General features: G+C 44.0%; 1 protein-coding gene across 5 annotated transcripts in view; it reads right to left on the minus strand.

Annotated features, from left to right (window-relative positions):
* Positions 1–27,145, minus strand: part of Osmr (oncostatin M receptor) — a 61,401-nt gene extending 34,256 nt beyond the window's left edge. For 2 of the 5 annotated variants that reach the window (NM_001310469.1, NM_011019.3), the window contains exons 1-3: positions 26,378–26,490; positions 12,470–12,554; positions 4,596–4,765 (exon numbers count right to left, since the gene is read on the minus strand). In NM_001310469.1, coding sequence (NP_001297398.1) covers positions 4,596–4,765; positions 12,470–12,542 — 243 coding nt within the window. In that variant the 5' untranslated portion in view covers positions 12,543–12,554; positions 26,378–26,490. The other 3 variants (XM_006519973.4, XM_030248385.1, XM_006519976.2) reach the window with 3 other exon arrangements.
* Between the last annotated feature and the right edge of the window lie 670 nt (positions 27,146–27,815).

Below are 27,815 nucleotides of genomic sequence, written 5' to 3' on the forward strand. Positions count from 1 at the left end.
TCAAGGTGAACTGGGTCTTAATCTTTCTAAGACAGTGGCATCTCAAGTTGCAAAGTTGATCAACTTCAGTGGTGCCATTACATCTTTCTTTCTCCAGTTTTCAAGGCCTCCATTGCCTGGTTCCCATTAACCTGAAGGATCTTCTTTCTATCCAGCACTCTTGAGGGGTTCGGAACATCTCAGTGTCTGATCATCAGGCATTGCTGGCTTAGCATCCTCCACCTGCCTCTGCATTAGGAATTAGCTGTTATTGGAGCCTAGAACATTCTCCTTCTCTTTCATGAAGCCTTCTTAGAATAGTCCAGTGTTGAAGAGAGAAGTCTTCACGCATAGATGTGCTTCACACATGCTCAGCAAGAACTCTCCTGCAGAACTGCACCTCAAGTTCCTAGATAATTTCCTGCTCTTAGCTTTAAACTCTTCCCATCTCTACCCACCAAAGCCCTCTTGGAATTTATCTATGATGCTGACAAGGACCAAAGGGAGATGAGACCACTATTTCCCCTGTACCTCCAGGAATTCATTTTCTTCCATGTGCCCCTCCAGAATCCTTGTCCTGCACCCAAGTCTATGCAGGATGGTCTTGTGTCAACTTGACATGAGCTAGTGTCATCTGAAAAGAGGGGACCTCAATTGAGAAAATGTCTCCATAGATCAGGCTGTAGACAAACCTGTAGAACATTGATTGAAGATAGTGGGCCCAGCCCATTGTGGGTGGCTCCAACTCTGGGCTGGTGGTCCTGGGTTCTATAGTAAAGTAGGCTGATCAAAGGTATGGAAAGCAAGCTAATAAGCTGAACTCCTATGTGGACATCAGCTCATGCCTCCAGGTTTCTGCCCTGACTCTCTTTGATGATGAAATGTTATACGGAAGGGCAGGCAAACAAAATAAAACAAACAAACAAAAAAAAACTAACAACCAACAACAAACCCCTCCAAAACAACCAAACAAAACAAAACAATCAGAAAGGCAAAAAGCAAAACCCTTTTCTCCCCAAGTTGCTTTTGGACCCAGTGTTTGATTGCAGCAATAGTGACTCTAACTAAGGCAAATTTTCTACAGCTGGGGAGTGGAGATGCCAATCATGGTGAATTTCCCGGGGAAGCTAGTGGGAGTCTGTACGCTTATCCTTGGTGTACGTGATAGGTCCTCAGTTTGTGGAGCACAGTAATCACATGTCACACTCGTAGGCAACAACTCTTACATCTTTGCTCCTGTCCAGATCACCAATCTTAAAGCACGTACACTACAGAATTCACTCAGCAGTGGGATGAGAACACTGTGGCCCACCCAGGTACATGCAATTGTGTGCCTCCTTTCTACTCTCTATAAAACAGAATATTTAAACTGTTACTATTTTATATCAGCTTATTATTTTACTCTGTTCTTAGATCACAAAGCATATTCCTGTCGGCCTGGTTTTGAGATCCTGATTCATGAAACTTTCCTTACTTAAGGAATAGCCTTTAGATATTACATGTGAATATTCTTAAAGCTAAAGTGAATACTAGACAACAACAACGACAAAAAAGAAAACATCTTGGTGTTCTTATTCTTATTGCACTTGGTCTAAACACAACCTGAGTGTTCTACCCATGAGCTTGGGTGGTCTTGCCCTGCCCCTGACTGCCCCACTTGTCTCCACATGCTCTGAGCCCACACACTGCATCCTGCCTTCCAGCCTGGCAGCTCCCCTACACTCTTCTCTCAAGGTCTCTGATGGCTCCCATTGGGTTTCCCCAGAGATCTTGTTCCCAACTTTCACATTAAATTAACTTTGATTTCTCTTTCATATCTTGGCTCAACGAATCTTCCATCTATATCGTGGGGAAAAAATTAGGCCTAACTCCAGCATTCACAAGTCACCCTTACACCCCATATGAATTTAGAACACCCCATTTGTAGGCTCAGCTTTTAGATTCCCCACTCTTTGTACAATGTCCAATGCAGGCCGACACTCAAATATTCTGAGCTGAGTAATATAGTCACTTGATTAGTACGCAGTGGGCCATGTTTCCCTATAAACATTGTGGATTTGATCTAACCTCAATGTATGCTTTGTGGTCTTTATAGCCTTGTCAATGAAGAAGATAAAGCTTTGACTGTGCCATTCAAATTGGCAATTTAAAAAGAAATTGTGGCAGATTTTCTTTGTTTTGTTTTCAGCCATTGAAGTGGCAAGTTGAATAGAGCCCTTGAAGACATTAGTAGGTCACAGAAACTGGCATGCACACAGACACAGAACTGTATCTGAGGTCATTGACTCATTGCTGAGGCACGAGTCCTATCCCTCCATGATTCACACCACAGGTCTCTTTCCAAGCTTGAGCTGCTATTCTGCCTTTTCTTGCTGTTGACTAAAGAATACAGAAAATGTCCTAGAGGGAAGAGCAGAAGTTTGGCCTGGAGCAGTGTCATGTAGTGTGCCTGTCAGCAGGGCTCTGTGTGCTCAGTACTGTCAGGGAGGTGCCCTATTCTAACTCGGAGCACCTAGGTCAGTGTGCTTTTCCTCTGGCTCGTTGGAAGTGCAGTGAATGATGAGGCTCTAAGTTGCCCTCTCAGCATAGGTTGTGATGGGATTCCTGGCTTGCACAACAAAGAACTGTTCAAGCAAAGAAGAATTTCCAGAAGGAAGTGTGTTCTCTCCCTTCACTGAAGGAAGATCTCATGTCTCTCCTCAACTTCAGGTACAAGAGGGGTCATCCAAGGGCTTTCTGTCTGGCCATGGGGATGAAGAAGGGGGACACTGGTTTTTGTCACTGTTGTCCTGGGGCTGTGGCTGCATGTTCTTGAGTTCAATGAAATAAACTGATGGTGCAATAGTCCACCCTTTGAGATCTTAACTCCTCATAAATTACAGAATAATTTCTGCTGCGTTCTTGTTCAAAGAGACATTTTTGTAAAGCTAAAAGGAAATCAGACTTAAGAAAACAAAGAATGGGATCCACTTTAGTTCCATGGACTAATGTTCCTTGCCTTTCCTAATATGAGAACTGATGTGAACTGCCTTTTAGAGAAATAACAGAATAGGATTCCCTTGTTTCTACACTAGTGCTATTTTGTTGTGGTGATATGAATTAATGCGCCCAAATCCCTCCAGTGCTTCTCCCAACTTTCTGTCTTTGGAGGAGCATCTTTGTCCAATAAGACCTTTGTTGAATGTTTCCATAGGCCCAAGTCACATACCAATGCCCATCAGAACCACATCACTCAGGTTTCATAGTATAAGGTGGGGTGGTGGCAAGATGGGAGACAGTGGCAAGTGGACTTATTGTACATCTGTGTTACGGAGGTGGCATAGTACGTTCAACAACTACTGTTGTGGGAAAGGGCAGCCAAGTAACAGACCTGCTATAAGTCCTATGGACTGAGCCAGATTTGATTTATCTTTGGCTGCTTGCTTGGACTTCATATGTAGTAATGGATATGGGGAAAAGCTGAAGACTAACATTAGTGAAAGGCTTAGCTAAAAGGACCTACATTCCTGATCCCTGTGTGCCCAGCATCTGCTGCTCAAGAAAAGGGAGACCTTGATGGGGCTCATAGGGCTCCATCTCAGCCCTCTGTTTCATTTACCTCCAGATTTCTAGGGCTTCTTGACAAACATCTCATGACAATATCTAATACCTGTGACCAATGTGTTCTTAGATGAGACTATGTTGGCCCCAATAGATACTTCTGTTTTCTGAATCAAGATGAGTGAAAATATACTCCGAATAATTCAAAGCAAAAGAGAAGTTGAAAGATTTTCTTTCATTCGGTTTGATGTAGTCCAAGTTGGCCCTGAGCTGACTCCATAGCACAAGGTGTCTTGAACTCCTGATTCTCTGGCCTCCACCTCTCAAGAAGGATTTAATCAATTAACTGATTTCTTAACAAACTCATATTCCAGGAAAGAGAGGACACTGAGTCACTATCCAGTGCAGTCTATGTGTTGGCCACATATTAAGTGCTGGGAGTTGGCTCCTCTGTGCACGGAGCACAGAGCAAGCAGACAGATCCCCAAGAAGGACCACCATGAGAAAAGTGTTGGTAAGTCGTTATATCTCATTCAGGATAACCCAAGTTTCCTGGGTAATCCTTGGTGGACGAGAGGAGGACGGTGAAATAAAGGCTCTTCACAGAACATGCAGATCCAGTCTTTACAAGGACGGACCCAGCAACTGTCCTCAGCACAGCAAAACAGAGAGAATAATCTACTCTCTCAATGAACCCATCAAACCCAGCCGGTCTTATTATTTGTCTTAACTCAGTGACTTTCATTCTGTGAGTTGTGACCCTCACCAGGGTCATCTGAGACCATCAGAAAACACAGATATTTATATTATGATTGATAACTGTAGTAAGATTTAAGTTATGATATAAAAACAAAAATAATTGTATGGTTTGAGGGTCACCACAACATGAGGAACTGTAGTAAAGGGTCACAACATTAGGAAGGTTGAGAACCATTGCCTTAACAAAACACACAGGGATGCAATTGTTTAGGAAATCTGTATTGAGAGGGAAATGTTCTTGGCATTTCCAATGGCATAAAAGATAAATCATAGCACAGGAAAAGACTTTTTAAGACAATAAGTCACAAAGTACTTACCACCCAGATGGTGTTGGATATGTTCAGTCTACTGATCTCTATCTGAAATATCATGTTTAATTCTTCATGAGTAAGGGCTGGGACAGTCCATTCTAAATTCACTTCTTGAAGTTTCAATTGAAAAGAAACTTTATGTATCTCAGGAGTCAATGGTAAAGGCTCCTCCAAGACTGAAAGACCAGAAACAGGTATAAAACAACTCTCAGTGGGGGCATGCTTAAATAGCCACACATCAAATAGAGACACTAGTGAGCTTTGGAAAGTAGATTTGTATATGCATCCTAGCATCAGAATCTGAGAGAAGCTGGAAAAGAATTAGAAGTCATATCAGCAGAGGAAGAAATTAAGACCCAGATGAAACAAAGAACTTGCTGGGCAATGCACAACATAATAATATGTTGGGGGAGAAAAAAAGCACAAAAGTGTCTTTCCTGAGTAGTCAGATTTTAATTCATAATAGAGACAAAGAGATTTTTTTCTAAAAATATCATATTCTAAAATTAAAAAATAAAATTAGGTTTTGGAAATTCAGGGTTCTATGGCTTATTAGAAGACTAGAAAATGGGGAAGCATACTGTATATCTAGACTGAGGTTCTATGTATTTCAATGTACTGAGCTTAGTCACCTCCAGAAAGAACTCACTTTGGGTGGGACAGCAATAACTATAGGCACTAAATGTGAATCAAAAAGACCTGTAACAAGGTTCCTCAAAAAAAAAAAAAAAAAAAAAAAAAGAACCCAACTGGAGAGACAGCAACACAGTAGACATAATTGAGATTGCAACCTTAGAGCAGTGAGCGGTGTAATGAGTCTGTAAGAGAACAAGAATTCAAACATGAACAGATTTGTGCAGGCGACTGACCGCAAGAGGTGACCAGTGTCTCTCAGACTGTCTGTAAATCTGAAAGAGCACCACAGCCATTGCTTGAGCAGAGAAGCATCAGCTGATACATTCTGCTGCGAGTGAGAGGACAGGCCTGGATCCCCTTGGGTTACTACCAATAATAGGAGTGAGAAAGAAACAGCATATAGAATTGAAAGAGAAAAAAAAAAAAAACCAAACAACCCACTTTCATGTGTTGCGAATTCTACTCTTCCTACTGAAGGGGTCTGAAATCAATGTTATAAAGGTTTTGAAAAGTTAAAGACTCCCTTCGTGAAGTCAGCTGGTGTCTGGTGACCCGTATAGAACAGACATCCACGTCTCGGCATTTGTTTTCCTAGTTTCTTAGAAATCAGTGATCTGAAAGCCTCTTTTAAAGGCAAGAAGTTGCTTAGGGAAAGAATGGCCTGGTTGTGAAACACATATTTAGCTTGATTAAAGCCCTGGGTCCCATCTTCTGCAGCCTTTCCCATCCACAAAGGCAAAGGAGTTCTTCCTAATAAAAATGTTAGCAATCTGCAAAATGTGAAGGCTCCCCAGACTGCCAGTGCACCTGTGCTGTTTTTCTCATAGAGGATAGCAGTAACAATCCTGAGCACACGTTATTTATTTACCAGGCACGGCGGTGGCTGCTTCACTTAATGCTGTGTAGTATAATGCGGTAAAACCACAAGACAGTTTTGTTATAGATAAAAATCAGGGCTCTGAGAGATTAAATAACTTACAAAAGCTCTGTGAAACTTAATAGTAATCTCCCTAATATCCAAACACATGCTCCCTTGTTACACTGTTTCACAACCGGGAAGATAGGATCCGTTGTCTAGCCATAGTCTTCTGGGATGGGATGCCCGAGGGGTGTGCTTCATGGCCTCAGCAGCATCCAGGGTACCACTGACAGGATGAGATTCTGGGTGGAGCTGAGGTGAGAATGAAGTGCTTTCATGTCTCTGGCTTCCACATCCTGATAAGGCATTACCCTCAGATGGCAGAAGGTTTCAGAAATTGATATAAGAATATCCTTAAAATGAAAGACAGCTATTTATAGGTCACCTAACCTGTGAGACATTTTTTTTTGCAAATATGGCAAGGAAAGGACGAATGTGCTCAACGCGGATGCCTTGACTTTAGAGTCAGCAGTGGATCCTATCATAGGACATGAAAAACACGAGCAGCCACGGGGGGGGGGGGGGGAATGACTCGAACTTCATCAAAATTAAAACCTGTCCATCAGGGACAGGTACCACTGTCCAGTGTTACCAAGAAAATAAAGATGGCAAAATGGAAGAAGACAATTGTAAATCATGCGTTAGATAAGTTTCTAGCATCCATACCATCATAGCATATAAAGAACTCTTACAAATTCACAACAGAATAGCAATGAACGCTCACTTTAAAGATGGATGTAGGATTTGGACATTTCTCTAGATAAAATAGACAAATGGCCAAAGAGCAACACGAAAAGATGTTCATTGTCGCTTGTCATCAAGAAAACGCAGATCAAATCCACGATGGCATCTCAAGTGAGACAGTACCTCACACTCTTAAGGAAGACTTCAGCAAAAATTTAAAACATGGGAATCCCACATGCAGACAAGGGTGTAGAGAAATTTGCAGTTCTTGTACACTGCAGGTGAAATGTAAAATGGCCCATCACTGGGGAAGACCTTCTGATAATTTTTTTTTTGGAAAGTTACAATAGAATTATAAAGTAAGACCCAGCAATGAGATTCCTAGGTCTACACCCCATTCATCTCCCAAGTGAAACCGGATTCAATAAAACATCTGCCTGTGAATGTTTGCATTAGCGCCATTTACAAACAGCAAAGGGTGGAAAAACTTCAGGTGATTTCTCCATAAAGTGCAACTATACTGCTCAGTAGTAAAAAGGGAGAGAGTGGGTGACCCATGCTACTGATTGGATGGAACTCAAAACATGATAAGTAAAAGAATCCAGAGTTACGTATTACATGGTTTCACTTATGTGAAATATCTAGAAAAGGTAAACCTGTAGAAACAGCAAGAGGGAGGTCTGGTAGTTGCCAGCATTGGAGGGAGAAGAACCAAAAACCTTTGCTTAATAGGTATTAATGTTTTGAGCCGCCAGAGGCTGTGTCTCTGGAGTTGTTAGGTAGCCTGTGCCCTGGCAGCATCAAGAAGCAGGGCTCCACTATTCATCTCTAATAAGCCAACGAAAGACATGAGTAATAAGTACAGCAGAGAAAGCAGGCAGACTCAATTTGACCGCATTGGCAAGAGAAACACTCTAGGTCCGGCTTGAAATGAGGTGTAGGTTTCAACAGAAGGCAAGCGGTGTGCGTCATTGTCACTAAGCAATTCCACTCAAGGTGTGGTCCTGCCCATCACTGGCTCAGCTCCAGTCTTCCTGCAAGATGGCCTAACAAGTCCTTAGAACTGGGAAATCTCTTCTTGGGAAACACACACAAAATTAGAATATCTTCACTCCCACCAGCATGGTTCCAGCAATATTATGAAATAATGATTGTTTCGCCGTAACCGTAAAAAAAACCTTAATCTTATGTGACTATTACATCAAAAGGAGTGTCAAGAGACATGATTATGATAAAAAGAAAAAAATAACAGAAAGTTGAACTTCTGGAATCCTGTCAACTCCACTCTCACTCCCTTGTCGAACTTGGGTCATGTGTTTTGACTTAACATTTTCTATATAGCTGTCCGAGTGTCCAACAGAGGTTCTTGGAAACTTGGTTCTGGTGTGGCCAAAGAAGGTTGAAGTATTAAGAGGCAAAGCCAGTGGGAAACAACAGCTCTCTGATCAGACACAAGGCCCACACAAAAGGATGGAATTCACACCTGGTACTGGAAACCCAGCCAGCCTCCTATGGCCAGTGAGGTCACAGACCTTTAAAAAGAATGTATTATGGCCATTTTACTAAACCAGCATAATTCTTCACTACATGTTAATTGTATCCTTGTACCTACAGATAAATGTAGTTACCACCCCATATCTAAGAAGCCTTTCTCTACAGCAAATAGAGACCATCAGAGATAAACACATCCTGTGGAGCCCAGTCCTGATGGATATCTCTATATCACAGCTGCATCTGTGGCTCCAAGGACATCTCAGAAGAAAGGGTGAACTGATTTCAAGAGGCAGACTGTCAGAAAGTCGGTGGTGAGACACTTTCTCCTGGGCATGGCTGCATAAACAAGACTAAACCAACAGCAACATCAATGGATATGTTAATGTGGAATGGGAAACTACAGGGATTCCACTCCTAGATCAAGAACGATGGGTAACAGATGATTGCTGGGAGAATAATTAGCCTTTCCCAGGGTACTAGTCTCTCCAGGAACGAGCGCCCCTTATTGGTGGTCAGCCCTGAAAGCATAGATACAAACTACCAAAGTGGAGTCAGCACAGTGTATTTATATGTTTGTGTGCACACACATACATACATGTATATATGTAAGAAAGTAAGTATGTATGTTCACATCAATAGTAATGAAAGGAAAAGAGGCTGTTAATGAGATCATAGGAGAGGTTAGAGGAGGGTTATCTGGAAGAGTTGGAGGGAGAAAAGGGACAGTGACTAGTGGTAGTGTAATTCTATTTCAATTAAAACATATTTTATGAATGAATTAATAAACAGACGGATGGATGGATAGATGAGAGTGAGAGAGGGGGAAGGGGGAGAGAGACAGAGAGAGGAGAGAGAGACAGGTGGGGAGAGAGAGAGAGAGAGAGAGAGAGAGAGGGTCTTAGTGAAAGGTGGTTAGTCATTGCCTAGACTGCCCTTAGACAGGATCAATGTGGTTCTTTGGAACCCAGGATCATTTTGTCAATTTGTCTGGATTTAGAGTCAACATGGAAACACAGCTTTGGGTGTGTGGACGAGGATGTTTCCATAAGGGTTTAACTGAAGAGAAAACCCACCATGAATGTGGGCAGCAACATCAATGGAGTTGTAGCTCAGGCTGAATAAAAGGGGCAAAGCCAGCCGGCTACTGAGGCACTCTCACCATATCCAGTCCTCCCTCTAGGCCCTCCCCACCATGGCAGACTGTGTCTCAAACTGGGAGGCGAAGCAAATCCTTCCTTCACCTGCTCCTTTTCAAATGTTTTGTCATGGTAACTTTACATAATGTCCATGCTCTCTCTGTGTCTCCCTGACCCGCGGCTTTTCTCAGCCCTGCTCATAGCCGACGGTAACAGGCGGCTTCTCTGCGGTGGGTTGGCTGTGATGGAGACCAGAGTGGGAATAAGTCTTACTTAGCTCAGGGAAGCAGAGATTAATAACACAGAGTGAGTGTGAGTGTTCTACAATCGATTGGCCAATGAATGAATCAGCTCCCTGTCTAACCTTATTTCTGGAAGCTCTAGCCACTTGCCTTATGTTGCTTCAGCAAGAGGGAAGTTCCTTAAGTTGACATATGTTATCAGCATGTGTGGAATGACTCAGGGATTTGAGTAACATTAGTTACTCAAATGTGGGAGTGGGGAGGGATGGAGGGAAGAGAGAAAACTCCAAGGTGAAGCCAGAGATCTTAGGGACCATGGAGATTAGTAAATCCAACCCCCTGATTTTTTTCAGAGCAGCTAGTTGAGCTTAAATGTGGAGGTGGAGGACTGTGCCAAAGCTATATACACCAGACTAGACCTAGGCCTTCTGGTTCCCAGGGCAGCTCTCATTCCATGAAACTGGAGTGTGGCTAAAGAGATCATCTGGGGACTCAAACATGGGCTTAGTCACAGACAGCCTCCCACTTTTCCCATAAAGTTTCTCTGACCAGCCCTAATACTACTGGAGGAAATAATATGTGGTGAATTCCCAGAAGGAGATACCATGTAACAGTGTTTAAAACAGTGGGATGCCAAGAGCTTTTATCATCAAAAGGAAACATTTACCCTACCTAATTGCTTAAATTTTTTAAAAAAGTTTCCTGGAAGGGAGATAAGATCATTGTATTTGTACACACACACACACACACACACACACACACACACACACACACACACGTAATAATGTTTTGCTCTTCAGATCATGACTTAACCTTTGTTAGAATGTGTAACAGAGGAAAGCAAGATGGCTCTGTGTTTAAAGGGAATTGCTGCTAAGCCAAACAAGGTTGAGTTTCCATCCCTGAAACCTACACTTTGGGAGAAGAGAACCAACTCCCACAGCCTGTCTTCTGACCTCCACACGTTAACTTTGACATGTATATGCAGGTACATCAGTGTATGGGTGTACACACACACCACACACATGCTAAGTGAATGTAAAAATAATTTAAAATTCACCACTTACTTACAATTGTTTTATTTATATATATATATATATATATATATATATATATATATCCCAAAGACAGAAAAATACATCAAGTCAAGTCTTCCAGCCTGATGGAAACATGGCCAGGGTTAACTGAAGGGTCTTACATATGTATGCTTGGAAAAAGTCAAGTCAGGTTATCTGAAATACAGTCTCCGACCTGAGCCTGGCTAGCCGAATAAGTGGTAAGCCCAGTAGTTTGTGTGGGGATATAGTAGGCAGCAGAAATAGAAAGGAGTCCCCGCAGTTGAGGTGAAAAGGAAGACCTACCCAGGAAGTCCTGTTTTGTAAAGAAAGTTGGAAGCAGAAATGGGAAAGTGGTTGCCAGGAAATGAGGGAAATGTGTTTGAGCTAAACAACAGAAACAGAGCCCCAGAGACCGATCTGAGAGCAGTATGTTTCACATGGAGAAGATGTGCCATGAACAGTCAGGTCACATCGTGAGACTCTGCTGGGTGAGCAAGCCGTGGCAAAACTTTGTAGATGCTTGGGAGTCCCTCAGGGCAAGGACTTTGTGTCTCAGAACCAGGGGCTCTGATCTGGGCCAAAATATCCTCCATGCTCACTCAGCCTCTGCTCAGTTGCAGTGAACTGAGACTCCAGCAGGCAAGATAGACCGAGGGAACTACACATGCCACAGGGCAAGAGCCCAGTCACCTTGTAGCCCCGGTATATATAGTTGAAGAACTCAACTAACTGATATTTAAGAAGCCAGAAAAAATAGTATATTCCCAAATGCCAAGACCAAACCTAGATGTAAAAGATGTGAGGCAGAACTTGAACTATTAGCAGAACTAATTTCCCTCTTTCCCATATAACTTTTCCTGTAGTTCTAAGAGATAAACGAGTAATTCTATGCATATTCTTTCCAAGTGTCATTTTCATAAATCCATGCATGGATGGGTCATCTGCACTCTTTGTTAAAAAGCAAATACAGCAATGAATAAGTACAAGAAGGAAAAAACTGTAAAGTTTTGTATAATATGGACAAATGCAGGGAAATTTATGACCCAACAGAAACTCTTTCAAGAATCTATGTTTAACAAAGTTCAAAGTAATAAAGTATCCAGACACATTTGATAGAAAGTTTCCACTCATGTATGCATTTACAAAGTTAATTTATTCCAAACTACTGTCTGCTGAGGAGAGCTAAGAGAGAAACATTATTTCTCTGTCAACAGATTTTGGCATTGAAGATAGTACCTTGTTTGTACTCAAGAGAGTTTCTACTGCTTTCCAGACTTCGGTTGCTTTTAGCCATATTTTATAAGCTTAACAGCTCTCAGCAAAGTGTGGCTAAGGGGCATTGGAACTTGTTCTAACTCAGCAGCCAGAACTAGTCTGGGCTGTTCCATCTTGCGCAGCAAGGTTCAGAAGGAAATACCTTGGCAGTGGTGTAGATCCAACAGAGCAATCATGAAGCTCTGTAGTCTCAGGTCCGCTCACGACCATACCAATGAGCAGAGCACCTAGCAGGCAGCCAGGGCTAAGGAGTGGACTTACTAAACGTGCTATCAGTTGAGGGAGGACACGCCCGAGGCAATTGTGGCTTCCAGAAATTTACCACCTCTCATGTGAATTAATCACCAGCTCTGAGGAAGGAAAATTGCTTAACCGTTCTCCAAAGCACCAGATGGAGCACCTTTCCGTGCTCCCTTCTCGTGTTCTTGTCTCTCACCTTCGCTTCGGGATGCCCTCAGGGACAGCACTGCCAGGAGGAAGGCTGGATGAAGGACCACAGAGAAAGCCATTGGTCTGATTACCTGAAAAAGATAAATGACAAGAAAGAGCCTTTTATATAGCTTTAACTCCTGGTATGCTTCTTGGGGGCAACTGTGGTCAGAGGTGGGACGAAAGTCTTCCATTATTCCTCCCATACCTGTGTCTCTTGTCATCTGTCTTTGGAGGAAGAAGGCACATTTCCCTGTCCCATGAAGTGTCCCTCCGCTTATAAAAGAGGTGCAAATGACAGGGTGCAAGTCAGAAGCCTAGGTCTCAAGGAACCTTGAGTCAGCTGTGAGGATGTCCTACCATGGATTACTGCCTTGAGTCAGCTGTGAGGATGTCCTACCATGGATTGCTGCCTTGAGTGAGCGGTGAAGATGTCCTACTATGGATTACCGAGGTTTGGTAGCAAGAGCTTAATGACTAGCCAGCTCATTTGAATAATCCAAACAAAGCTGGTAAAGAAGAAAAAAGTTAAAAATGAAAGAGAACAAACAAAAGCTGATTGAAAAAAAGGACAAATATAGTCTCAAGGGGGCTCAGTTTAAATGAACCCCGTGAAGGGCTGGAGAGGTGCCTCACAGGTTGGAGGCCCTGGGTGCCCTGGCAGAGAACCTGGGTCCCATTTCCAGCATCCACTCAGTAGCTCAAAACCACCTGTAACTCCAGTTCTGGGGAACTAATACTATGCTGACCTCTGTGGGTACTAGACACAAATACGGTACACAGACATACAGGCAGGCAAAAATAACTGCACAAACAGTAATCAATAAATTATTTCAATTTTTTAAACAAATAATTTAAAAAATAATAATAATCACCGAAGTCATTTATACTCTCCCCTTTCCCTCTCACCAAAATTCAACCTGGAGAAAAGTTAACCTATTCAAAGACACAGAAGTTTTCATTATTCAATACCATTTTCCTTTTCTTTTGTTTTGTTTTCCCTGGAAGAGAATTGCAAATTGCAGGCCCTTTAAAGGGAGCCACTGGCTTATCAGGTCTTTGATCAGAGGACAATCTGGGGGCAGAGACAAGGTGGCAGGATGACCTCAAAAAGACCAGCTCGTTCTTCGTTTAATGGTTGAAAGCCCAGTAGTCAGGGGAAGTCCTGGTCTTTTACTTTTCTCTTTAGGACTCTGGGTCAGCAGAGATTCATGTTTAGCCAAGTTCTTGCCTTCGCCCTGCTGCCCAGATTTCTGGTTCCAGAGCTAGACCTTCCGTGAGCCTGTTTATGTGTTCCACCGTCACACCTGTTTATTCTCAAAGAGTGTTTTACAGGTAAATTGGAGCCACAACAAAGACAAGAACTGGATAAAGGAAAGGACTATGATAGACACCAGTGAGCTCTGAAGCAGCAGCCAGCCTTTCTGCACATTTCTGTCAGCACTGCATTCTATTCTTGGCCAACACATCATTCCATTCATAACTGATCTCTACTTACAACAGCACACGCTAACGGAATGCCAGAACCAGAGGGGAGAGCTAAGTCAGGGAGAAACCCTGTGTGCGCAGAACCCAGGGAGCAACGGAAGAGGCCTAGTGGGACCGGATGTGTGTGCCGCTCTGCTGAGAGTGACTTCAGTCCTGGGTCCAGGCTCTTAGCACTGTCCCCTCCCAACTCACTCTTGGGACGTGAAGGGGCCACTGTGGGAAGGAACTCTCATATCAGAAAGTTGAAACAGAAGACTCTGGAGCTGGTATGTACCTCAAATAGGTTTCTCTATGACAGGGCCATTTAAAACATTCCTAAACACATGGCATTACATCAAGAAGTTAAAGTTCCAGGTACAGAAATACTCAGCTGAGAAATTCAGAGGTGATGGTAAGCAGAAACGAGAGGTGAAAGGTCACCAGGCAACTCAGCTGGAAAACAGGTATTCTCAAAGACCACCGTATAGGTCTCACGTGCGCCTCTAGCAGCCATGAAGACAGAATTGCTTCTGATTTCTTGTCATCTACAATCTGCCTTCCTCCTGTTTAACTGTCTTCACAGCTGGGGCTCCTCAGCCAGCCACAGTTTGACAACACAATGGGAAAATGTCCAGAAATAGTAGGTAAGCTTACACATTGTTACATTTATTTATTTAGTGTGTGTCTCTGTGTGTCTGTGTATGTGTGTCTGTGTATCTCTTTGTGTCTGTGTGTGTATATATGTGTATGAGTGTGTATGTGTATAAGCATGCATATGTGTATGTGTGTATAGATGTGTGCATGTATGTGTTTTGTGTGTGTTTATATGTTTGTATGTATGAGTATAAGTGTGTATGTGCGTATATGTGTGTATGTGTGTATGAGTGTATATGTGTATATAAGTATATAAGTATGCATGTATGTGTATGTATATGTGTTTGTTTGTATATATGTGTGTAAGTGTGTGTTTATGTGTCTGTATATGTGTCTGCATGTATATGTGTATATAAGTGTGTGTATGTGTGTGCATAAGTGTGTCTGTAAATGTTTATGTGTATATATGTGTGCCTGTATATATGTATGTATGCATGATGTACGTATGTATGTATGTATGTATGTGTATATGTGTGTGTATGTGTGTGCACATGCACTCTCATTCCATGGGGTACACATGGAGGTCAGACAACAGCCTCTGTTTTATGGACTCCAAGGTCAAGTTCAGGTTCTAGGCTTGGCAGTAAGGTCCCCACGCCTCTGAAATGGCTGCTACTATGTATGGCTCCACTTGTTTGTGCCATTGCTGCTGTCGGTGTCACTGTTGCCTGCAGTCTTCCTGGCAAAATCAATAACGTCCTTTAAAATGGGCAGAATGAGAGTTGTCAGGTGCAACAACTCGGAGACTCAATAGAGCATTTCTTCTGAAAACCACACAGGAATAACCCTCCAACAGCCAGAGGCTCTGGAGAAATAGTCATCGTTCACTTGCGAACCTTGGGGGGGTGGGGGTGGTCAGGGGAGGAGCACTATGCCTGGTAATAGAGCCTTCCCAAATTACCCTACTCTGAGGATGTCACCTATTGTTTTGATGGGACGATAAGGAGGAGGAAGAAAGGCCAGAAGATCAAGAACAAATAGGAGAAAGATGTGGCTGAAGGGAGCAGATGAGCAGGGAAGGAAGTCCTGGGATGAGATTGAAAGTTTGTGCAGAGCAGAGCAGGCATATTTGAATCCTGTGGGCTGCCATGGTGAGGCACTGGAAACTACAGAGGTATATTGGGTTGATGAACACAGAGCAGAGACGAAGAGATGCAGAAAGAAATGGGGGGCCAGGAGTAGAAAGCAGCAGTGTCAGAATCAACAGTCCGGGTGAGAGTAGAGGGCAGGGTTGGACTGTGGAAGTGTGGTGGTGTTAGGGCGAGATTTCAAAGGCAGGGCTGATAAGCCATGGGGTGGGGACCAAATGAACCATCAAAAATTTCAGCTCAAGCCCTTTGGCTAACGCCCCCATTTAGCAAGGCAGAAGATCAAATGGATGGATTGGGAGTCTATCCGAAACTCAGCTCCAGATGAAAGTTTGATCTGCAAGAGAAGATCTTAAGCAGCCAGCTAAATATACAGAATTCCTGTATCAGTAGAAGAAAGCCAAGTACCACATGGGGCTACATGACTGTCAAGGCAGAAATCAAATATGACAAAGTCCAAGCTGAGAGCTGTGGGGTACTCCACGGCCTACGCTGTCTCCACTGACTGCACATGTACCATGCAGAGAAATATTAAAACCCAGGGTAAGCTTAGCTATACAGCACTCTCAAGGATGAGCCCTGTGGGTGGCTAGGAGGGTGTGTGGGCTGGTAGACCAGTACCTACTTATGGAGCAGAGATTCCCCACTGCTCGGGGTACAACACGTCCAGGAACCTAGCCTCAAATTCACACAGCGGCCTCAGAAGCTCCCTGCTCTCAGCAGTATGTGACTCCCCATTTTCACTAAGAAGACGATGGCGAGGGGTGTGTCTGTCGGCACCGCTAAGTCCTTTCCCCCGAATCTGTTGGTTTTCGCCTCTCCCCAATATCAATGGACTCCGTGGCACTAGAGAGAGCAGATCTGTGTCTGAGACACACCATGCACCAGAGTCCTAGGACACAGCTGCCGTTCAGGAAACATCTGGGAAATGAAGAAAAATGCACGCCAGTTTTCTCCCAGCTTCTCCTCTCCTCTTTCAACTTATTTTAATGAAAAACACCAATTAATTTCTTTTTAGATCTTTTTATCTTCTGTCACCAAATATTACCCAGTTCATAACCTTTGGCCCACAGGGGTTGGGGAGCTGGAGAAACTGCTAGGCATGTTTCAACCGACACTCTGTCCTCCACTCACTCCTGCCCCCTCCCCATGCCTCTCCTCATCTTGGGATTCCGATTAATTATATCAACCTAGTACACCTCACATGTGTGAAAATCTTGCTTGCTTCACTGTGTTCTTTGGCGGTCGTGGCTGCTCTTTAAACCGTATCTGCACACTCCTATTCTCACTCCAGGCTCTCTGACTCTCCGTGTGAATGTTACACAGGTACTAAACGTACCGCCGAGGACCATACCAGGATGACTTGCTCAGCACGACTAAGATATCCCTGGGAAGTTTCTCTACCACAGATAAGCCTCATGAGACACAGCAGTGGCAACAGTCCTTTGCTTCCTCAAACCTGGGTGTGTTGCCAAATTCTTAAAAACTGGCTCGGTGAGCCACTGCTATCACATGCAAATGCCATTCTGTCAGTCTGTCTGTCTATGTCTCTCTCTTTACGTGTGTGTGTGGGGGGGGGGGGGGTAGAAAGTCGTTTTTTTAGAATTGAATGGTCTCCGAGAGAGGTTATATGGTAAACCACACGTCTCAACAAATTTCTAAAAATTGAAATCATAGCAAGAATCGGTTTCAACCTCAACGAGGAAACATTGGAAGTCAACATCGCGAGCTCTGTGCGGCAGCGCGGAGTGGCATGTGTTTGGAGGAGGTTCTGCATCGTCTCCTCTTTCAAGGGCACTGCCATTAGGATTGGGAAGCCCCTTTGAAGGATTCTCATCGCTTCTCTATAAGACTGATGACTTGAAGCCCCACCTCACCCCAGCCCCACCCTCAAGTTTCCCTTCTGCTCAGACTCCACCCCCAGGACAAATGCCCCTGGGAGATTTCAGAATTCCTTCTCCATCCCCACTGTGCATCTCTCCAGTGGATAACATCTGTCCACCAAGTTCGTAAAGCAAATCCTGTCTTAAGGAGCTGAATTAGTTCTAACTCAATGTTCAGTTAAACATTTCTGGGATGTGTGACCTCAGCTTCAGTTAGTTAATGCTTAGTCTCTAAGCTTTGAACTGGTGAAGCCAAAAGAAGAAATGGAAACCCCAATCCAAGGAATATTCCAGATTAAAAGAGATGCAGAAATTTAGTATATGCTAAATGTGGTATCAAAATCATTTAAGAAGAGCTATACTATTCCCATGAATGATATTAGAACAATAAGAAGGAGTATCTGCCCTGTCCTGGACTGTGATAGGAGACTAATAGGGTCAAGCACCACTTAGCTGCTGTATGACCAAGTGAGAGCTCTTTCTTGCCTCTTCTGTAAATGAGAATGAAAGAGGCTATATTAGTGTAGAGACAGGAGGATTAATGGATTGAGATTAAGAGACAGTTCACATAGTAAATCCAGTGAGTCTTATCATTATTGCTACTCCTTCCAGCAAAAGACATTCCAGATAGAAACCAACAAAAGCGGCTCAATAAAACATGTCTGGGTATTTTTGTTTTGTTTTCTTTTGTTTTTTGTTTGTTTGGGGTTTTTTGTTGTTGGTTTTTGTTTTTTGGTTTTTTTTTTTTTGTAATCTCGCAGCCATCATACAAAACCAAAAATCAGTAAAGCAGTAAAGATAAAGGTTGCTTTCCTGACCCCCCCCCACACACACATTTTTAAGATTTAATATTAACTAGAAATGTACAATAAAGAGTTATGGTTCCCAATATGCAGAAATCTGCTAAAAATAAGATTAAAGGGCAAACAGCTATAGAAAACAGGAAAATGTAATTCAAGAAAAGAAGAAAAAGCACATACTAAAAAAAAAAGAAATTAAGAAAGATTAGTGGGAATTAATAAAAGTCAACTTAAAATAGATATGTGGTGCATGCCTGTTATGCTAGCACTTTGGGGGCAGAGGCAGGAGGATTACAGCAAGTTTGAGGCCAGCCTGATCTTCATAACAAGCTCTAGGAGAGCCCACAGCTATGCAGTGAGGCCTTGTCTCAAAACAGTTACAATAAACAAGGAAAGCCATAATTGTACACACAAATGTCTGGGCAACAACAGAGATAGCAATGCTCTTGAGATCACCAATGCTGTTCACCAGTAAGTGTTCAAGACACACACATCATACTGCTCATTGAGAATCAAGGAGGGTAACCTCGCATATTGACCCCATTAGCTTACAGTGTGCATTGACTTGATCCAGAACCAATTATGGCTATATTGTTAGGATTTTACCCTACAGATAAAGCAAATATATCATATGACCATTCAGAGGAACCAGAAATGTTAAATACCAGGCATCCCACAAGGGGAATCTCCACGGTGTTAGAGGAGGTTAAAGTAGACATATGTATTGACATAAAGGAGTCTTCCAAGATACTTAGTGGACAAGCAAGCTTCAGAGCAGCATTTGCACTGGAGCCTCTCTGCAGGAAAAGCACAGCACTGGGCTGCAGGGTTGCTCAGAGCTCCGTCCTACAGAGCCTGACAATTGGGCATCGTGACTGACTGTATCCACTGATGAGTGACGAAGCTAAGCCTCCTGCAATGGACTCCTCCGAGAAGCAGCTTCAACAGGTCTGTCCCTATTCTAGCTAAAGCATAGCACCCTGTCTGGAAGCAGTCCTCCACACAGGTCCTCTTCACTATCTGTGCGGGTGTGCATTCCTGCATGCGTGTGTATTAAATAATGTAATAAATGTACTCATTTAACAGGGTGTAACTGTTGGGGTTTGAATCGGTTTTTAATGAAGTTTAGTTGCACATATATTTGCTTGCTTGCTTGCTTGCTTTCTTTCTTTCTTTCTTTCTTTCTTTCTTTCTTTCTTTCTTTCTTTCTTTCATCGCTATTGTTCTCTATTTTTCTTTGCATATCCCCTTCCCCTTATTAGCTGTTCTTTCCTCTCAGCATGGTCTCTTTGCTTGCTTTTAGAACTGTTAAACTGATACTTCACACCCCAGTTTCTTCTTTATAGGTTTCTTTTCATTGTGCTCTGAAAGGGTTTTTGCTTTCTTTGATCTACATTTTTCTCTGGACGCATGACCTTTATTCTAGTTAATCCTCCTTTGCGAGCTTTTGTTAGTAATTACTCTGTTTACTTTTTGAGAATTTCAATTAAAAAGTTACATTTGCACCATATATGCCAGGAGAATTGACTAGCTGACTTTGTTTTCTGATTTTATTCTAAGCCATGGCAACTAAGCAGCTCTGAAAGAGGTTAACAAGTTTTAGGACCCTAATAAGCCTAGGGTATGTCCTTTGTTATGTTTAAAACCTGTGAGCTTGTAGGCCCTCAGTGCAGACACTAAACTAATACATTCCAATTGCAATAAGAAACCGTGTCCTGAGTGGAAAAACATATTTCCATTCTTCTGAGGAATAGACGCTAAATGTATATGTGAAGTTAAATTAATCCAAAATATCTTAATTTAGTTATGGCTATATATGTAAACGTGTGTGTGGGGACAATGGTCAGTCTTAGGTGTTGTTCCTTAGGATCTATCCACCTTGCGTTTTGAGGCAGGGTCTCTCATTAGGACTAAGTGCTAGATGATTTAGGCTGGGATGGCTGGCCAGTGAGTTCCAGGGATCTAGCTGCCTGTTTCTACTTCCACAGCAGCAGAATTAGAAGCCGTTGTCACCCTGCCTGGCTTTTCTCTTCTTTGTTTTACATCACAGGTATTGAAGATCAAACTCAGGGACTCATTCTTTCTCAGCAATCACTTTATCGACTGAGATGTGTGCTCGGCACCTACCATGCAATAATCAAAGAAAACAGCTTATACGGCACGTCAGCCCCGCATATCGCAAATAGGAAGTATAATTACTCGCAATGTAATTTTAGACTTCATTGAAAGATTATATATTAAAAAATGTGGACTGAGGACGGACAGTGGCTGGTTATGTTAGAGGTCATGGAAGCCATGTGATTGCTTGTTCGGAGTGAAAAACCCAGGGCACACTTTAAAGTAGACTTGGTAGAGAAATTGGCAAATAAGCCACAACCCCTGGTGACTGAACAGCATGTGGATGCTTGAGGCACTGTATTACAGCCAGCATTTACTGCACACGTGTGTTTTCTAGAATACTATCGATAAATAAAGACTAGGGTTGGTTAGTTCCCACTATCAGCAAGACACCCAGAACAGCCCAATGTAGGCTATACATTGAGATGTGAAAGTGCTGTCAGGTACTGTGTCCTGGAGACCAATGTTTTGCCTGCTGCTTTGTTAAGTGAGCTAGAGGATGAATTTTCCAAAAGCCCTATGGAGGCGAGTCTACTACTATCCCTAGAAGCAAACAAGGATGCTAAGGATAATGTAAGTCAAAGGTAAGTTGCCCTGTGACACAGCTTGTCACCTATCAAGTTAGTACTTGAAACCAGGTGAGCCACTTGCTAAAGGCCAACCCCTACCTATACACCATTGTCTCCTCCATGCTTGGTGTTCATATTAGAGTGGACAGTGAGGAAAAAAATCCCTGCTGATAACTGCAGACTCGGTAAAAAACATTCCCACCGAATTTTGTTAAACCAAACAGATTAGGAACTTTACAAGAATAGTAAAAAAATGTAGGAGAAACATCTCTGAAATCTATTTTGAAAAATATATATATATATATTTTAGACTTATAAATATTCTATTAAAGCTCCAGTACTTAGCATCATGGTATTGACAGGAAAGAAGCTCAAGGATCACTGGGAAGAACACAGGCCAGAAACAGGCTGGGTACAAAGAGATAACTGGTTTTATGATGAAAACCAAAGTTCACCTTGGTACAAGCATCTCTGCATTCAGGAGGGCAGGGGAGGGAGTTCTGAGTTTAAGTTTATCCTTAGTTTTATACACCCTCCCCACAGGGCATAAGCTGAGTTTTGAATGATAGAGCATTAAATAAATAGAGCATGGGAAGAACCATGTAGAATTTTAGGAAAGAACTAAGTCCCATCATTATCTTCAGTTCATTTTTTCTTAGAAATACGATGTGTAATGTTATGACATAAAAACCAAACTAGTAAAAGTATTTGCAGAAATAAGATCATTTAAGTTTTCAGTGACCAAGACTTTCCCAAATTAGGCAAAGCCCAGAAATCACGAAAAGTACTGATAACGCCAGTACCTACAGTTTCTGTGTAGCAGAGGATCGTCACCACAGCAGCGCATGAGGAAGGAGATAGATAGACAGTGAAGTGCTGCCGGCCTCAGAATCACGGAGAAGACCAATAGCTGCTACAGTGGGGTTTTAAAAAGTGTGACACGAAATGAGACAGACATAGACACACAAATGCCGCGTGACTGCACTCCTATGAGAGCCCTTCATCGGTCCAGCTAAGAACACAGAGAGGATTGGCTGATGCAGAGAACAGGAGGGAAGAAAGTGACTATTTCATGCCTCAAACTTGTGGTTCCATTTCCGGTTCGGCTCGGGAACGGGGTGCTGGAGAGCTGTGGACACCCTAGATGGCAGCGAGCTTTATACGTACGGTGGTTAAGATGGTAACTGCTGTGATATGTGTCTCGTCCCACGATTAAAGAAAAATGAGAAGAGGCAGCTTTGTGGTAGAAGTCGTTGCATTGTCTGCTGCACACGGAGTATTATGATCTGAGACAGGGCCGAGTTTCTACAGTGCATAAAATTAGAAAAACCCCGAGCCGGACAGATAGCTCCGTGACTACAGGTATCTACCTAGGTCCCACATGGAGGAAGGAGAGCACCAATTCCCCAAAGCTTTCCTTTCGCCTCTACCTGTCCACTGTAGCATAAACAACCTCCCCACCCATAAATCAATAAATAAAGGTAACCAATTTTTTAAAGACTGAGAGGAAACAGCTCAATATAAGACTGAGTAAAGGTGTGACCTAGTCGTCATAGGACACAGATGGTTCATAAATATGTAGAAATAGTAAATTGGAATACTAAGTAACAAAATGTAAAATAAAATGCTGCCTTGTCTCATCCATTCCCAAGTTTGAAAACACATCTATTTGTGTTTGTCCTGGTAAGGAGTATCCAAACTTCACATGTTGACATGTGCACTGATCTATGAAGCAGAGGTGTGCTGTAAGATGCTTGCCCTCAAAACAGCTCTCCTGGGGTTCGACTCCACAGCAATATTCATAGTTGAGAGCAAAGATGAATGCAGTATCTTCCCTGAGGCATTGTTGTTAATCTTAAATATGTTTTCAAAGCAAAACAGCCATCACTAAGGGAGAGGGTAAATAAATTTTATCTTGCTTAAGGTTAGCAGGAAACCCTTGGCAAAATATCATGCACAGGTGTGGGAAAAGCTCTCCAACCTGGGCTGTAAAGCAGGAAGCGCCACACTACAGTTAGGAAATTTACATATGTAGACATACTTGAAAAACTTGTAGATATGTCCTTCAAATCATTATAAATAAAAGTATCTTAGAGTGATATTTATCACGTTATGACTTAGAAGTGATGTTAGGGTGTCAAGTTGGTGAGTGGTCAAGTCATGATAGTTAATCTGCATTGCCAGCTTGACTGAGTTCAGAATCACTCAGGAGACACATCTCTGGATGAGTCTTTCAGGGTGTCACAGCACTATCCCTACATAGGGCTGCATCTCCTACGGGATGGAAATGGGGAGCGGGATGGGGAGAGAGGCTGTCTGGGCAACAACATTCACCTCCTCTCCTCCCTAATTGCCAACACACCGTGACCAGCTGTCTCATGGTGGACTATAATCTCCCAAACCATGAGCCAAAAGCAACGTTTCTTCTCTTTTGTTGCTTTTTCTCCATCATTTGTCACAACAGAGAGAAATAATACACTCTACTACTGCCTGTCCACTTCAGACTGGTAACAGCCGTGAGGAAAGGCTCTTGCTGCAGCCACTTCTCCACTGTTAGAGTAAGGAGAGTTGTTGTTTGGGTTACTTCAAAGCAACCCAGTTCAAAGATAATCTAAGGTAAGCAAGACCTGGGAAGCCAGAGAATAAAGTGTGGAGGAAGGAAGACTGTGAAGCCAGGGTCAGCTACAGGTAGGGAGGGACAAGAAAGTTTGTTTTAGGGAGGGGTCTTCTCAAGAAAGATGAGGAAATGCTGTGTGCTTTGGCTCCATCTCACTGTGTGCTGTTTGTTTTGTTTTTTATTCTCCCCTCTCTAGGAAAGGTTTCCTGTCCAGAGAAGAGGGCCAAACCTACTGTTCCCATAAACGAGCCCGAGAGTGCACACTCTGATTTCCTTTCAGCGTCTGTAAACATTCAGCCCAGTTCCCACGGGGAAAACACCAACCTTGACACCGGCACAATGGTGGACAGCCACTCTTCCAGAACTGTACCAGTGTGCCAGACTCGGTTCTTTTCCCGGGACGAAGGAAAACAAAAACATCAACACCCACGGACTTCCTGTGCACTGGAGATGGGGTCCCCAGGCAGGAGAGGATGGGGTGGAGGGTGGGGTGGGGGATAGGAACAGGTAGACTCTGGGCTGTGCAGATGAAGAGGAGACAGGGAAAGCCATCCACAGTGAGTGCTCTTGTGGCTTAAGTTCCTCTGGACACTTAGCACCAGGCCCATTCTCTCACATTCTCTCTGCCTTTGATGAAAAACAGACAAGAGACAGAACGGGACTCAAGAGCCCCAAAGAGGCCAGTGGTGGCATTGACCTAGCTGTACCCAGCAGTGAAAGTAGTCGACCTTCCTAGCCTGGGAACATCTCTCACTGTGCTGAGATATTCCCAGGAGGTGTCAGATGTAGGTGTGGTTGAAAAAGACCAAGGATGATTCTCAAACACAGGTCAACTGGGGAACTCCTGTGACTCATCCCAGGCAAAACAGAGCAGTACAGAGACCTCAGCCCCACTCCGGAAAAAAACCTAGTATTGGAAGAATAGCAGAGAGGCTATGAGACAAGGAAGTGAAGTCTCCAGTCTGTCATCTAACTATTTGCCATAAAGTCGCTTAAAATGAAGCACACAGTTCCTGGTCAAAAGTTATAGGAAACTGTATTGTTGTGTAAACAAGAAAACTGAAACTAAGATGTAAAAGGTAACCTGAACCCGTTCCAAGTCTGTTTACATCAGGGTTAGGACCTATTGGGGATATCGCTGCCCCTCCAGACCTGCCCCCTCACACACACACACACACACACACACACACACACACACACAGACACACAAACAGACAGACAGACACACACACAGACAGACAGACACACACACAGAGACACACAGACAGACACACAGACAGACACAGACACACACACACACACACACACACAGACACAGACACACACACAGACACACACACACAGACACACACACACACAGACACACAGAGAGAGACACAGACACAGACACACACACACACACACAGAGACACACACACAGACAGACAGACACACACACACACAGACAGACACACACACACAAACACAGACAGACACACAGACACACACACACAGACAGACACACACACACACACACACACAGAGACACACACACACAGACACACACACACACACACAGAGAGACACAGACACACACACACACACACACAGAGACACACACACACAGACACACACACACACACACAGAGAGACACAGACACACACACACACACACACACAGAGACACACACACAGAGACACACACACAGAGACACACACACAGAGAGACACAGACACACACACACAGACACACAGACACACAGACACACAGACACACAGACACACAGACACACAGACACACACACACACACACACACACACACACACGGTCTCCCCCGACATCCACCACCACCACCACCTCTCAAAAGCAGAATGCCTTTGGTCTGCACCTAGCTTCCACTTTCAATTCTGTCTGCTTTGCTTACATCCATCCTCACGTCCACGAGTCCTGAGCTGAAAAACAGCTTGATCGCAAAGCGCTTTCACCATGTCCTGCAGGCAGGTAGCATCTGTCCGTCTGAAAGTAATCCCTATATCTGTGCCCTTGGTCACTCACAAGGCAGGCAGGGAAGATGAAGAGTGTGTGAACAAGCGGCCCGTCAAGAACTGTTACAGGGAACCTGTATTCACGCTCCCGTTTCAGCATCTCACTGGTGCCTACTCTCAGAGACACTGACCCCTATGCGCATCCTTGCCTGTTAGTGGTGACACTTCCGTTCAAGCAGCTCGAGAGGTGGTACCTGCTCTCCCCACCCGCATAGAAGCTCTGCCCCCAAGGCTGTGGGGTGCTCTTCTCTGAGTGGAGAGGGAAGCACCTAGTCCCGGAGAAATGACAGGGACGGGTGGGAGTTAAGGACTGGAAAGCAAGAGGCTGGGGGAAACCATCAACTCCCACTCCCACGGGGTATTGTGAGAGAAACCAAATTGGCCCAAATGGGAGTTCTAACTCAGCAAGTGTTTCCCCAGCTGCTTGAGTGAGAGGCCAGGGGACGGTGAACCTCAAAGCAGGCCTGGACTGGTGTCCCAGCGACGTGCACGCTGAGAGTATCTAGTCTTTTAGAGTTGCCCACCAATTAGGTGGCACTTTTCTGGCACAACCTCTTGCGGCTCCTGAGAGTGCAGTCTCGGGAGGCAAAAACTAACGCAGGACAGGGCAGAGGCGCGGGGCAGCAAAGCTCTCGGCTCGCCCGTCGGAAAGTGGATGGAGGCGGCAGCGCGGGCACACGGGTCCCGTACTCACCCGCCTGGCGACCTGCTCCGGAGCCTTGCCGGTCCTCGGCCTCACAGGGGAACGGGCGCGGACGTCTGTCCAGGCGTGTGGAGGCGGCCCCGCGCCCCAGCTATGAATCAACTACGGGGCAAGTGTCCAGGGGCGGGAGTTACGGGAAAGCGCCGGGGGAGGGCCGAGGGGCCAAGTACTGTTGCAATTTCCCGTCTCGCTGAGCACTTTTGGCACTCCTGGGACCCACAGGAATTTGCTCCTGGTCCCAAGGGGATGTAGGGGGGAACGATCGGGACCCTGCGACGGGCGCGGTTCCCGGGACCGGGCGGGCAGCACCGGTGAGAAGGGAAGTGGGAGAGGCCTGGGAGGAAAAGCTGGTCCTTGAGCATCGTTGTTCCTGGAGGGAGAGGGGACGAGCTGCGACCCAGTGCCCCGTGCCAGGTGTCCTGCACAGAGCCAATTGTGTTGCTTGGGAGATCCAACCCCAGCGCTCCGTCTGAAAATTACCTGAAATGTCAAACTGTTGGATCAAACTTGTGATCGAGTTGACTTTCGGCGTTCAGAGCAAGACAGACGTGTTAGAACAGAGATCTATGAACTGTGCTTCCTCTACAGGACCTGGAAACGCCCTGTGTGGCCACGCCTCCTTCAGCTACAGACCTGAATTCTTTGTCCACGAAGATCCAAGTTCCTTTCTCTCCTTAGAACGCCATCAGATCTTTACTAACCGGGCACTTGAAAGACATTTTTGACCTCTCTTTATGGCTGCATGGTAAAATGTCCACAGCCACGTCGTCTTTGGGAACTGGCACAAAACTATCGCCACAGGAGGTGTGGCAACAAGTTCCCACCAGTCGCCAGGCCAAGAAGCCTGGAGAACCGCCCACTTGCACACTATACCTTGCTCCAAGCTATAGTTCAGTTCACATTTGGAAACTACCTACAAGTCACAAATGGAAGGAGACTGAGGGAAATGGCTATAGATCAGAACTTGCGGATCCACAAATCAGTCTTAGAATAAGTAACTGGGGTATTGGGACACCTCAAAACAATGTCAGAAATATTAGTTACAACGCCTTACTTTCGTGTCTGTGTATGCTTTTTCTTCCTCCCTAATGACAATTCAGGGAAGGATCTTTTATTATTATTATTATTATTATTATTATTATTATTATTATTAAAGATAGTACTCCTCTAAATACCTAATACCTAATGGTGCCTGAAAGACTGGAGCACACAGCAAATATTTGAAGAGAATTAGAAAAAGGCACATCGTGTCTAGTAAATAATGTGTGCTCCTTTGCCATAGCCATTATTACTTATTTTAAATGAGCCCATTAGTGTGGCCGTGCGAACAGCCGCGGGAGCAGTGTGGAGCCAAGTTCTCACCCATTAAAAAGGCTTTTTGATTCTATTTATCTGTGAAAATGGTGTGCGGGTGTGTCAGTTGAGCAAG

The sequence above is a fragment of the Mus musculus genome, chromosome 15 (assembly GCF_000001635.26).
Source record: "Mus musculus strain C57BL/6J chromosome 15, GRCm38.p6 C57BL/6J".
Lineage (NCBI taxonomy): Eukaryota > Metazoa > Chordata > Mammalia > Rodentia > Muridae > Mus > Mus musculus.